Genomic DNA, 14,822 nt, shown 5'->3' with positions numbered 1-14,822 from the left:
CCGATTGGTGATATTATTGGCTTATTCTTTGAACTATATGTTCCTTGTGGGGGGGTTTTTAGTGTTTACTTGTTATCTCTTGTGAAAACTTGAAAAATTATTAAACAATTAAAATAATAATTATATCTTGATATGAATTGATATTTAAAGAAATTTGTATTACCTGTATATTTTATCCTTATTTAAACTCTTGCTATACGTGAATGAAACATCTGCTATGTTGATAGTAACAGCTTCAGCTTGGTTAAAAGGAAGTTGAGAGTTTACTCCATCATTGTTTCTTGCTGGACTATTTAATCAGCTGACAGTTAGATGTGTGTTACCCTTAAAAATTAAGCATTCTGTGCTAAATGCATTCAGTTTTCTTCTTTGATGTCTGTTCATCTGTGTGTGTCTGTCCATCTTTACAATAAACTTACAGTCAAGCAAGACAAACGACAAACTGAAGAGATTTCATTTCATTGTCCTCTCTATGTGTCAAAACAATACAACATCCAGCACGTACAGCTCATTTCTAACCACATAATAATTCTCAAAGTGGGTAAAGAATTTGAGGTTTTCAGAATACAGTATGTACATATGTGATGTATGTAATACATGTAGAGTAGAGTATGGTGATATATGACCTTATGTTTCAAGTAGAAATAATGGCATAAGAAATCCCTCCAAAGAAAGGAAATCCCTGGTTGTCACCAGGGTCTCCAGGACTAGTGTCCTCAAGGGAATATTTCCCCTCTGATCCTGTTCAGGTGACAACCCAACATTTCGGATTATTTTTTCAATTTCAGTGATAACAGTACACAGGATAAATAGGTTGAATCGCCATAACAGGGGCACAGACCACAATACCAACTTGACAGGTGTTCAAATCCCTCTTTCCAAAACTAAAAATACGTTTTCCCTTTAGTAATAATAAAGAAAGTGGAGAAATGAATGAAGATACTTGTATTTCACACTAAGGACACATTCACACTAGAACGCAGTGCAGGAAACATGTGATCCTTGATGATTTCCTGCATCGTGTTCAAATCGCACTGCCCTTGTGATCTGCAGCGAGTGTCAATGCAAAGTACTGTAAATATATATATATATATATACGTGATTTTGCATTCCCGGGTAGTGGGCGCGCGTAAGCCCTACCCACGCCGCCATTCACGGCCGCAGCTTTCAATCACCGGGTTCCGGCCGGTGCTTCCCCGCTGGTGCCCAGTGATTTGTTTACCAACAGTCCTCCTCCCTGTCAGCACGGACACACTGCTCTGAATTACAGTGAAGCACACTGACACGGCACCCTAGTAAAACACTCCCTGTACACAATTAACCCTTTATTGCCCCTCATGTTAACCCCTTCCTGTCCAATGCCATTAGTACAGTGTTAGTGCTTTTTTAGCACTGATCACTGTATTGGTGTCACTGGGGATGTCAGTCCTGTCCAATGCCATTAGTACAGTGTTAGTGCTTTTTTTAGCACTGATCACTGTATTGGTGTCACTGGGGATGTCAGTGACACCAAGTCAGTTCTCCTCAGTGTCAGAATGACCGCTGCAGTCCTGCAGGCCTGCTATAAATGATCGCCACCGTTACTAGTAAAAGGAAAAAACATTCCAGTATCTATCACATGCCATTTGTAAATGCTATAACTTTAATGTAAATCAATTAATTTACACATAATAGGATTATTTTTAGAAAAGACATGTAGCAGAATATATTTTGGTGTAAATTTATGACGAAATTAGATTTTTAAAATTTTTCATCTGGACATGTTTAATAGCCAACTGGAACCATGCAGGCACCATTAGATGGGAGGTCAATCATCCACAGCTCAAGGAACCCCTAGCAACCTCTCACAGGGGTCTCCAAACTATGGCCCTGCATCTGTTGAAATACTACAAGTCCCATCATGCCTCTGCCTCTAAGAGACTTGCTTGTGTATTGCAAGGCCTCATGGGACTTGCAATTCCTAAACACCTGGTGGGTCATAGTTTGGAGACCCCTCTAGAGGAACCCTAGTTGAAAATGATTGACTTACAGTATACCAAAAACAAATAAACAATCCCAATGTCTAAACATTTATGGTGGAAAATAAGTATTTGGTCACCTACAAACAAGCAAGATTTCTGGCTCTCACAGACCTGTACCTTCTTCTTTAAGAGGCTCCACTGTCCTGCACTCATTACCTGTATCAATGGCACCTGTTTGAACTTATTATCAGTATAAAAGACACCTGTCCACAACCTCAAACAGTCACACTGCAAACTCCATTATGGTGAAGACCATAGAGCTGTCGTAGGACACCAGAAACAAAATTGTAGACCTGCACCAGGCTGGGAAGACTGAATCTGCAATAGGCAAGCAGCTTGGTGTGAACAAATCAACTGTGGGAGCAATAATTAGAAAATGGAAGACATACAAGACCACTGATAATCTCCCTCGATCTGGGGCTCCACTCAAGATCTCACCCCGTGGGGTCAAAATGATCACAAGAACGGTGAGCAAAAATTCCAGGACCACACGGGGGGGACCTAGTGAATGACCTGCAGAGACCTGGGACCAACGTAACAAAGGCTACCATCAGTAACACACTACGCCGCCAGGGACTCAGATCCTGCAGTGCCAGACGTGTCCCCCTGCTTAAGCCAGTACATGTCCGGGCCTGTCTAAAGTTTGCTAGAGAGCATTTGTATGATCCAGAAGAGGATTGGGAGAATGTCATATGGTCAGATGAAACCAAAATAGAATTGTTTGGTAGAAACACAACTCGTCGTGTTTGGAGGAGAGAGAATGCTGAGTTGCATCCAAAGAACACCATACCTACTGTGAAGCATGGAGGTGGCAACATCATGCTTTGGGGCTGTTTCTCTGCAAAGCGACCAGGACGACTGATCCATGTACAGGACAGAATGAATGGGGCCATGTATCGTGAGATTTTGAGTGCAAACCTCCTTCCATCAGCAAGGGCATTGAAGATGAAACGTGGCTGGGTCTTCCAACATGACAATGATCCCAAACATACCGTCTGGGCAACGAAGGAGTGGCTTTGTAAGAAGCATTTCAAGGTCCTGGAGTGGCCTAGCCAGTCTCCAGATCTCAGCCCTATAGAAAACCTTTGGAGGGAGTTGAAAGTCCGTGTTGCCCAGCGACAGCCCCAAAACATCACTGCTCTAGAGGAGATCTGCATGGAGGAATGGGCCAACATACCAGCAACAGTGTGTGCCAACCTTGTGAAGACTTACAGGAAACGTCTGACCTCTGTCATTGCCAACAAAGGATATATAACAAAGTATTGAGATGAACTTTTGATATTGACCAAATACTTATTTTCCACCATAATTTGCAAATAAATTCTTTCCAAATCAGCCAATGTGATTGTCTAGTTTTATTTTCTCATTTTGCCTCTCATAGTTGAGGTCTACCTGCATCATAGCCAATTACAGGCCTCTCTCATCTTTTTAAGTGGGAGAACTTGCACAATTGGTGGCTGACTTAATACTTTTTTGCCCCACTGTATATATATATACAGTTGCAAGAAAAAGTATGTGAACCCCTTGGGATTGCGTGGAGTTTTGCATGAATTGGGCATAAAATGTGCTCTGAACGTCATCTAAGTCACAACAATAGAAGAACACAGTCTGCTGAACATAATACTACACAAACATTAGATGTTGCCATGGTTTAATTGCACATAACATGTAAACATTCACAGTGCAGGGAGGAAAAAGTATGTGAGGCCCTAGCTTAATGACTTCTCCTAGAGCTAATTGGAGCCAAGAGTGAGCCAACCTTGACTCCAATCAGTGTGATGATATTGGATGTGTTGCTGACAGCTGTCCTGCCCTTAAAAAACACACACCTGTTTTGGGTTTACTGGTTTCAAGAAGCACTGTCTGATGTGAACCATGCCTCGCAGAAAAGAGCTCTCAGAAGACCTACGATCAAGAATTGTTGACTTGCATGAAGCTGGAAAGGGTTACAAAAGTATCTCCAAAAGCCTTGATTTCATGTGTCCACAGTAAGACAGACTGTCTACAAATGGAGAAAGTATAGCACTGTTGCTACTCTCCCTAGGCGTGGCCGTCCTGTAAAAATGACTGCAAGAGCACAGCGCAGAATGCTGCATGAGGTAAAGAAGAATCCCAGAGTGTCAGCTAAAGACCTACAGAAATCTCTGGCACATGCTAACATTTTTGTTGACACATCTACAATAAGGAAAACATTAAACAAGAATGGAGTACATGGGAGGACACCACGGAGGAAGCCATTGCTGTCCAAAAAAGAATATTGCAGCACATTTGAAGTTTGCAAAAGAGCACCTGGATGTTCCACAGCACAACTGGCAAAATATACTGTGGACAGATGAAACCAAGATTGAGTTGTTTGGGAAGAACACACAACACTATGTGTGGAGAAAAAAAGGCACAGCACACCAACATCAAAACCTCATCCCCACTGTAAAACATGGCGGAGGGAGCATCATGGTTTGGGGCTGCTTTGCTGCCTCAGGGCCTGGACGGATTGTTGTCATTGATGGGAAAATGAATTCCAGAGTTTATCAAGACATTTTGCAGGAAAACGTAAGACCATCTGTCCGCCAACTGAAGCCTCGTAGAGGATGGGTGATGCAACAGGACAATGACCCAAAGCAAAAAAGTAACTCAACAAAACAATGGCTGCAACAGCACAGAATACGCCTTCTGGAGTGGCCCAGTCAGAGTCCTGACCTCAACCCGATTGAAATGCTGTGGCATGACCTTAAGAGAGCGATTCACACCCGACATCCCAAGAACATTGCTACACTGAAACAATTTTGTGAAGAGGAGTGGTCCAAAATTACTCCAGATCGTTGTGTAGGTCTGATCTGCAACTACACGAAACATTTGGTTGAGGTTATTGCTGCCAAAGGAGGGTCAACCAGTTATTAAGTCCAAAGGTTCACATACTTTTTCCTCCCTGCACTGTGAATGTTTACATGTTATGTGCAATTAAACCATGGCAACATCTAATGTTTGTGTAGTATTATGTTCAGCAGACTGTGTTCATCTATTGTTGTGACTTAGATGACGTTCAGAGCACATTTTATGCCCCAATTCATGCAAAACTCCACGTAATCCCAAGGGGTTCACATACTTTTTCTTGCAACTGTATATATATATATGTATATATATATATATATATACGTGATTTTGCAGACCCCTGCCACCCTGTAGCAGTATTTCTTCTATAGGGCGGCGGGGAAGCGGTTAACTAACGGTTCTTCTTCTCAGCCTTAAAACTCTGTTGAGTGGGTTCACATATATGCGGTGCGGTATATCGCATGTGATTTTCACAGGAACCGTACTGCATTCCTGTGCAAATCACATGCTATTTGTGTGCGGTGCGATTGGAGACATACATTTTGTATGGCTCTAATCGTACTGCACCCACACCAAAATCGTGCAGGACCCTTTTTTTGGTCCGCTCTAGAATCGGATCACATGGGTATTCACACCTATGCGGTCCAATTCTGCATATCGCATCACGTTTTGCGGACCAATTTCGGGGTGTTGTTAACTTAACATACACACCCGCAGCGGTTCACATGAAAGGGGTGCGATTCTGATGCGGTGAGGAATTTACGCAGAAAACGCTGCAAATTCCGAACCGCATCAGTGTGAACCCAGGCTCAACCTTCTAATTTGGTTAAATGTAGGGTTTACCTTGCCTGCGTAGTTCCTGCTCTGAAAAAGAATTCTGGTTCTTGCTGTGTTTTAACTTCCACAGAAAATGTAATGTTTTGCTGTAACATTGTGCCAACCATGAATGATGGCAGCCTCTGAGGCATGCATCAGCTGCCTAGCTTCGTGTCTGTTTGTAGAGCACAGCCTGTTTCCTGTCTCACTTGTTTGAGAAGATAATATACGCAAAAATCAGGATGGCATGTAGTAATGGAAGCAGCTTCTACTGTATAAATGCACAGCTTGTCTTGAGTAACACAGCTGCATTAGAAAAACACTGAAATATTGCTGTCTTGTCTGTGATTAGCTTGCAGGCATGTGCAGGCCTGTATGACAATGGCTGCATCGTCCTAAATACTGTATATCCAGGGTGATATCACATTTCACAGTGTATTCTACAGCTATAGATGATTTTTTACTGGAGCTATAAAGACTTTTTTGCTTGAGCTATAAAGACTTTTTTTTCTTCTCTTTCCGCAGTCTAAGCACTCCAAGTGTGATTTCTATAACTAATCCAGTTATAGCTGTACTTACAGTCTTAGTAGATTTAGCAGACAGTGACTAAATCCAAATGACATCTTGCAGATTGCAGAAAAAGGTAAAAAATCATAGTCTGTCTAGCTCCAGAAGAATACAGTACATGTGATTAATGCAGGCTAAAGCACGAAGAAGAAGAGTGGGACTAGCTACATAGAACACATATGGCAAATACAAGGCCCGCCAGGCCATGTCATGTGTATGTCTAGCTCCAGCAGAATACAGTACATGTGATAAATGCACGAAGAAGAAGGGTAGGACTAACTACATTGAACACATGTGGCAAATACAAGGCCCGCCAGGCCATGGAATGTGGACCTCACAGTTTTGAGGCTTTCACCAGCTCAGGCTCTCACGCTCTGTTTCCCACTGTAAAATTTCTGTGTTTATGGTGACAGCTTTGCTCTCGGAAGCTCCTGGATCTATTCTTACAGATCACCACAGGCACTCAACGTGGGGCACTGCTGGGCCAGAGTTCCTGAATCTGACAGAACTGTCAGACGAGGGAAAGCTGAATACACGGCTACTTGAGCCACCTATGAAGGGAGATAGCCACCTACACAGGATGGTTCTACGGTTGGGCAAGGTAGGAGAGATGCAAGGAAGCCGAGGAAAGGGGGAAGGGGAGGGAATGATGGCTGTGGAGGTTTGGAGGGAGATATGTGCAAAGCAAAATGGCAGCCACCCAAATCTATATCTGTTCTTTGACATGTGTCGCCCTTCCATGTGCTCCTTGTTGCAAACAACAACAAAGAAAAATTCCCAGCTCACTTACCAGCCAGCTTGCAACAAACCAAATTTTCCTGGCCTTTGTAGCAACATGGAAAGGTGACGCATGTCAAACTACAGCAAAGAAAAATTCCCTGCTCACTTTCCAGCCAGCCTGCAACAAACCGTATTGTCCTGCCAGACCACTTCATGGTACCCAAGTGTACTGTAGTCCTAACAAGTAAACTTTGAGAGCCTCCAATGTTGGAGCACATATATAATAATGAATATCCATTGTTATATACAGTATGTGCTCCAACGTTGGAGGCTCGCTTAAAATTTTTTAGAGTTAGGACTACAGTACACTGGGGTGCCGTGAAGTGGCTGTGCAGCTTACACATATATGTGCAAACCCCTGGTTTTAACGAACTGTTGGACATGACAATTCGGTTTGTTTCAGGCTGGCTGGTAAGTGAGCTGGGAATTTTTCTTTGATGTTGTTTGACATGCGTCGCCTTTCCGTGTGCTCCTTCCTGCAAAGGCAAGTTATAGATTGGGGTGTGTGCCATTTATTTGTACTGTTGGTTAATTATTGAAGGGATGCACTGGACATCTTCGCTGCCATTGTGTTATTGCTGTGTGGCCAAACAACAATACATGTGTAACATGATATGGACACTAATTAATAACTCTGGGTTTTTTGCACATGCGGTTGGGAGGTGGTAAAAAACAGGTGGTTAAGCCATGTTTTACCACACCCCAACTGCCCCTTCATAAGCTGCAGTGGCAGTTGAGAGGAGTGTTTACATGCCGCAGCTGGAGTGTTTCACTTCAGGGAAGCAGCAAAAATGATCCGACCTGCCGAATTCGGTGGAATGGGACCATGCTGCAACCACGTGCAATGAATGCAGTTGCAGTATTTACGGGGTTAAAACAGGTGGTGAGGAGGCAACATATCACCCTCCTCACTGCCTGTCAACACCTCTGAAAAGTAATCTGAATGCAGATGCCTTTTCAGAGGCTCAGCAATTTTGCCAAACATCTAAACATATCAATCTCAAAGAAAAAAAATCTTGAAAATTTTTTTTTTCACATTCAATTAAATTTATAGTTGGTACTCTGAGGATGCAGACAAAGGAGATGTATAAACTGTGATAGGACTGTTAGTTTAATGTTTTAAAAAGCAGAATAAAGAATAAAGTATTTCCATAAACTGTTTAATTGAAAACTCTGAAATATAAACTACAATGCAAAATTTTATTTTTGTTCACATATCAATCAAATTGTATTTTGTATTAAGACAGAGTGCCAAGATTTCTTGTCCATATCACAACGACAAGACTTTCTTTACGGTGTTTACATATGCTTCATCAGCAACAGGCTTTTTTTGACTCCCTGGCGCTAGGAACTTCTTAATTGTTGGCATCTCACACATTCTTGCTTTGAAACCCTGAAGAATAAAATAATACAACATATAAAAAATCATTGCTCCTATAATTAAAAAGTTATCATAGGAAGACATCAGCACAACAAAATAAGATATAGAAAATAACAACCACAAAGTTCATATAAAAAAATCCCATGGTGACTACTGGAAGCATAGTGCACAATGGTAATTTTCCATAAAGAATTGAGATTCAGCTGTGGTGGTCATGTAGTATATTAGTAACCAAGAATAAAAAGAGAGAAATGTTACTATTTGTAAACTCTTTTCTACCAATTTATTTCATAACGGTACACAAAATTACCAAGCATTAATTATTATTATGTTCTAAGGTTATACCAGAACATAACGTCTATTTGAGCAATATAAAATCTATATTCCCCTTTTAGACAGAAGCAGCTCTTTATTTAAAAGCCTCACATACTGTACATTTATTTGAATGACCAGTGCACAAACTGTTCCTTCAATCCCAACGCATTTCACTCCCTCCAGAGCATATTTGTAGAGCCATCCGTTATAAAATATAAAATCTATATTGTCATGCAGCCATCAGACAGTAGAATTAATCAAACCAAGTTTACCAGCAACTGTAAGAATCCATTTGTACCAGTTTAATAAAAATGGCATAAACATCCTTGTAAGTTATATAATGTGTTTACCTGTAAATTAGGAAAGTGTTGCAGGATATTAGGATGCATCTCCTTCACTGCTAAAATGGTTTCCACAAGACTCACATCTGCAAAACTGAAGTTTTCTCCAACTAAATATTTCTGATTTTGCAAAGCCTAAAAGTGTAGATTAATAACACAATAAAAATGGTAACTACAATCATAAAGGTCAACACATAATTTACTTTTTGTCAGCTTTTTATTTTAAGTTATAAGGGCATAAACATTTCTGTTTATACAAGCTTTTGACATTTTTTTTCTTCAGCCTGTATAAGCAAATCTATATTAGTCTATCTGTCAATGCACATTTGGGTGTTTAGAGACATATTTGCAGAGGAGTGTTTTAAGGCAAAAAAAAATAAATCACAAGTGTGTTTTTGGGAGGAGCTTTTGGGCAGAAAAAAACGTTTGCCACTCCTAAACACGGCGTTGAGAAGCATTCAGCATTTTCAAATGTGAAAAATGAGCAGAGGGGAATGTTTTGGAAAAAAACACTTATAAAAGCAAATGCCCATAAACCATCACAAACATTTGTGCAATACGGGCCATTAAGAGCATTTTTTTAACCGTATTTTCTGCAAGAAGTTCTGCCATTTTTTCTGCCCCTAGTGTGCATGGACCTTTAAACACAAATACTAACTTTTGACCACTTCAAATCTCACACCTGTACACCACCTATGGACCAGAGCAATTTTTACATTTCTGCCATGGGCCTATGTATTCGGTAATAACTTTGTTATTACATAAGATATTAAAGTAATAGGAATTATATTTTTTTTACAACAAATACAGCTTATTTTGATGATCCTGTAATGCAAATATTATTTAAATTTACTGCAGCTTATAAACACAAAACTTAATAAAACCATATAAAAGAACTTTACTTCTATTTTGATCAGTTTTATTTTTTAAAAAAGTTACTGTACTGTTAATGTATACAAAGTATAGTGAAGAAAGGAAGAAAAATTTATGTAGGGCTGAATATGGTAAACTAAGGGTTAACAAGGGCTTACAATAAATAGGAAAAAAATATTTAAAAAAGAGTTTTGTTTTGTTTTTTTACTTGTCAAGTTCCTTTAAAGTTTTTTTGTTTTGGATAGAGTGTAGAGGCATTGGACTGTCTGCCAGGTTTTTATTGCTGTCTTTGTTTGGGAGCTTCACCCTTTCCATTTGTCCAATTTACTGTTATCATCAAACGTCAAAGTGCAAAAAAAAAATCCTAATTTTGAGTTGCAACAGAACAGGATTAGAGGGGAAATCTTCCAATGGGAACACTAGTTCCGACAACGTGGGGGGGGGCACGAGATTCCCTAATTTCCTTTCAATTTTTGGCTATGAGACAGGAAGTGATGGGAAATCTCCCTAATGGGACACAGATGGCAAAATGAAAACTGACAGGAGTCACAACCCTCCCTTACTCTATCTGAAATAAAAAAAAAAACTTAGAAGTTTTGTCTTTAATTCTATTTTAGGTGACATCATATACAGATTAAAGCTCGCCCCACTGATTTGCAGATGAATGGAGCAGAGTAAATACAAAAGTAACAAATATGACAATATGTCAGAAGAGGAAATCACCAAACATGGCAGGGGGAGCGACAGTGGGGGGAAAAGGACAGGACATGTTATATGCGTCCTGTTTACTTTCATGAAGTTGTTTTTAGGCATGTGTAGCCAGTGCCAAGACAGGTTCTTCTAGATACCAGGGCAAGGGTCCTGCACCGTTCTCTGTCCCCTCTCTCCTACTGCCCATAGCTAGTATGGAGTGTGCACTACACATGCATGGCCAATCACTTGCTTTCTAGCAGCTAGAAGGTAGTTGGCATGCGCAGTGTGCTTTTAGTGTCAGCCGTGGGGCAGATGAAGTGAAGAGTGGACATGCTGGAGAATGGTTTGACAGCAGTGGCTGTCAGAGCAGACATGAAGCCGCAGCTCTGTTGGTTGCCAGCCACTCATCTGGAGCATGTAGATGTGCTTAGAATATTGGGGGGATTTACTAAAACTCAGAATCCGATGCAGATGAGCATGGTAGCCAATCCACTTCTAACTTCAGCTTGTTCAAATAAGCAATTGGCAATAACATCTGGAAGCTGATTGGTTTCTATGTGCAGAGCTGCACCAGATAATGCACTCTCCAGTTTAAGTAAATCAACCCTTATGTCTTTTAACCACTTCAAGACACTTTCACCCCCTTCCAGTCCAGGACACTTTTCTGCTTTCAGCACTATGACACTTTCAGTGACAGATGCGCAGTCATGCAACACTACAAAATTTTTAGCATTTTGAGATAGAGCTTTCTTTTGGTGGTATTTGATCACCACTGGGGGTTTTTTGTTATATAAATGAAAAATAATAAAAATTAAGAAAAAAATTTTTGCTTAGTTTTTGTTAGAAATTTTTGCAAAAAATGTTTTTTCACTTAGGCCAAAATGTATTCTGCTACATTTTTGAGGTAAAAATAACCCAAAATAGTGTATATTATTTAGTCTGTGTGAAAGCTTTCAAGTCTACAAACTATGGAATATATATTTGAAAATTGATCAGTTGAGACCCTAAAATGCCAGATGTTGGTATGACGTATGACAGTGATCAGGATGCTCGTATGGCATATGGGGTGATCAGGATGATGGTATGGGGCATGGCGATGATCAGGATGCATTTTTTATTATTGTGGGGCAGTGATCAGGGACACTGAGGCAGTGATTGGGACATTGGGGTGGCTGGAACAGCAGTCTGTGAGTGTATAAGCAGTCTGACAGGCTTCTGTACACTCACAGGCTGCAGCATTGGTTCTCCCTGCTCTCATCGTGAGAGCAGAAAGAGCCGATCTTTACACTTTCACTGTTTACTATGTGATTGCTGTGATTGAACACAGCAATCACATGGTAAAACATCATGTGACCATCTGGACACAGTGGTAATGTGATCCGCTGTGTCCGGGCGACATACTGATTGCTGGACTCCCAGGTGTGCACTCTGTGAGCAGCACAGGAGCCGCTGATGCGGGCAACATACAGGTACATTAGTCCCCATCAACACAGCTTTCCGTCTGCCGCCTATAAACTACGGGCAGAAGTGAAGTGGTTAAATTCCGTCTGTCTGATAACCATCACCTAGCTGAGGCTACGAACAGTTAATTCAGTGCACCCAGCAAGTGCATCTGTTAGTGCAGTAAATAGTTCATTTGGGCCATAACTTTAAACATGGTGTTAGGCTTTGAGCGTTCAGTGGGTTTTAAAACGGTCCTTTATGGCTATGGACAGTGCCATCTTAGGCCTGTGATCTGCAGTGGCCATAGTGCTGCATATGTGATCAACTATGACACCAGCCATTTGAGGGCTTGAAAGTTTAAGAACTGAGTAATGAAATAAGAATACCATCATTTCTCTTATTAATCTGTGCCTCAGAGTATTGATCTAGAGCAGCACGATGGCCAGTTATTATTATTATACAGGATTTATATAGCGCCAAATGAAGGTAGACATTACAGTTACAATACAATTTGGTACAAGAGGAAACAGAAGGCCCTGGTCGTTAGAGCTTACAATCTAGGAGGAAGAGTTGAGTGATACAAAAGGTAATAGCTGTGGGGGGATGAGCTGATGGAGGAAATAAATGGCACTTTACTCGGTAGAAGCAGGATAGACTTCTTTAAAGAGAAAGGTTTTCAGGGATCATCCAAAGGTGGATAGATTATGACATAGCCAAACAGATTGGGGTAGGGAGTTCCATAGGATGGGAGAAGTCCTGTAGGCCAGCATGGGAGGAGGTGAAACGGGAACTAGAGAACAGAAGGTCTTGGGAGGATCGAAGCGAGCAGTTTGGTTGATATTTTGAGATCAGGATGGTGAAGTAGTTGGGGGCAGAGTTGTGGATGGTTTTGTAAGTTGTTGTTAGCATTTTGAATTTTATTCGTTCAGTGAGTGGAAGCCAGTGGAGGGATTAGCAGAGAGGGGTAGCAGACACTGAACAGTTGGTAAGGTGGATGAGCTTGGCAGCAGTATTCATGATGGACTGGAGGGGGGATAGCCTATGTAAAGGTAAGCCAATGAGGAGGGAGTTGCAGTAGTCGAGGCGGGAGATAACCAGGGAGTGAATTAGGAGCTTTGTAGTATCATTGGTTAAAAAGGGGCGTATTCTGGAGATGTTGCAGAGGTTGTGGCGGCATGCTTTGGACAGGGATTAGATGTGGGCCTGAAAGGATAGTTCAGAATCCAGGGTTACCCCTAGCACATTGGCATGCAGGGATGGGTTGACAGTGGTGCTACTGATCCTGACCGAGAAATCAGGGGAAGAGGCATGTGGGGGAGGAAATATTATGAGCTCAGTTTTGTATAGATTGAGTTTTAGGAAGTGGAGTGACATCCAGTCTTATATGTCTGTTAGTAAATGGGTTATACGTGTGGAAACTGATGGGGTGAGCTGAGGAGTAGAGAGATAGATTTGTGTGTCATCAGCATAGAAATGGTATTGGAAACCATGGGAAGCTAATAGCTGACCCAAGGAAAAAGTGTAGATCGGGCAGTTGCATACATTTGCTTGTGTTATCTTTGCAAAGGTTTTTGGAGAATGAGCTATGCCATCCTAGACTTTACGAATGAAAACTACATACATTGTTAGAAATCCTCAGTACATTCGATGACATGATAAATGTTCGAAAGTACTTCAAAATTTTGTTTGCTTTTAACATTTGATTTTGGAATGAATAGACTTTCCTGAACAAAACCCACATTCACTGTTGTAAATTCTTCATGAAAGATTTTCCATCCTGCACCTTCAAATTATCTTGTGTCACTGTGGTCGAAAAAAAACAATTTGACCCCAATAGTGGTTAGAAAATCAAACAAATGTTCTTACAAGGGCAAATATCAAATTAAATCTAACTAGTATGTGGCCAGCTTTATCTTTTTGCATAGTTTTGGTTTGGTCATGCAACACACTCAATCCCACTGCGGTAGGCTCCTGGGTTTGTATGATACCCAATACCATACTGCTTATGACACCATCAAACGTCTGAGGCAAAAAGCAGCTGGGAGAGAAGCATACCAAGTGAAACCCCTCAAATAAGTAGGTGGATGGTGCTTGAATCGAGACAAGCTAGAAGAATGCCCTTAACTTTTAGTTTGGGCAGGGGGACAAAATTGACCAAGTGTGCCAGTGCTCCACCCCCAAAAAAGTGAAAAATAATGAAACCATACAGCACCTCTGGTATTTTCAACTTTATATACTGCAGTTCTTAAAGCATTCATGATCTGTAGGTTCTGTCTTCAGTATGTTAAGATGGGAGTGTTTTCACTTAACACCTTGAACATAGAGGGTGCAGGCAAGGTGTAGTGATCAGGACATTGTAAGGTGACAGTTTTTTCTAGATTTCTAATCCATCATGGCTAGACATCCAATTCTATGCATTATCATTGCAGACCATTGTTAAAAAATAATCATACTTTTTCAAAAACTGGAAAATATCTTTTTGAAGCTCTTTGATTAATAAGATCTTTTTGCTTCTGTTTTTCATCTTCTTTCAGGAAGGGCATTGCTAGCAAGAGTGCCATTAAGTCACTGTTTCCATCAACATACATGTCAATGCTGGAAAAAAAGAAAAAAAGGTTCTTAGTGATTATCACTAATAAATAGGCAAATCTTTTTTTTTTAATTTTGGATACAGTAAGGGAAGGTAATAACCCCTGTCAGTTTCTTTTATACCCTTTGTGTCCCATTGGGAAGAATTCCCTTCACTTACTGTCCCATAGCCAA

General features: G+C 40.8%; 1 protein-coding gene across 1 annotated transcript in view; it reads right to left on the bottom strand.

Moving 5' to 3' along the window:
- Positions 1 to 8,157: 8,157 nt before the first annotated feature.
- Positions 8,158 to 14,822, bottom strand: part of LOC149460531 (glutathione S-transferase 3-like) — a 45,519-nt gene continuing 38,854 nt past the window's right edge. The window contains exons 5-7 of the mRNA XM_089679513.1: positions 14,513 to 14,654; positions 9,060 to 9,185; positions 8,158 to 8,406 (exon numbers count right to left, since the gene is read on the bottom strand). Coding sequence (XP_089535639.1) covers positions 8,284 to 8,406; positions 9,060 to 9,185; positions 14,513 to 14,654 — 391 coding nt within the window. The 3' untranslated portion in view covers positions 8,158 to 8,283. The remainder of the gene's footprint in view (positions 8,407 to 9,059; positions 9,186 to 14,512; positions 14,655 to 14,822) is intronic.

Source organism: Staurois parvus, unplaced genomic scaffold, assembly GCF_062004578.1.
Source record: "Staurois parvus isolate SC_StPar_1 unplaced genomic scaffold, SC_StPar_1.0 ptg000226l, whole genome shotgun sequence".
NCBI classification, from domain to species: Eukaryota; Metazoa; Chordata; class Amphibia; order Anura; family Ranidae; genus Staurois; species Staurois parvus.
This window is presented reverse-complemented; position numbering and strand designations above follow the sequence as displayed.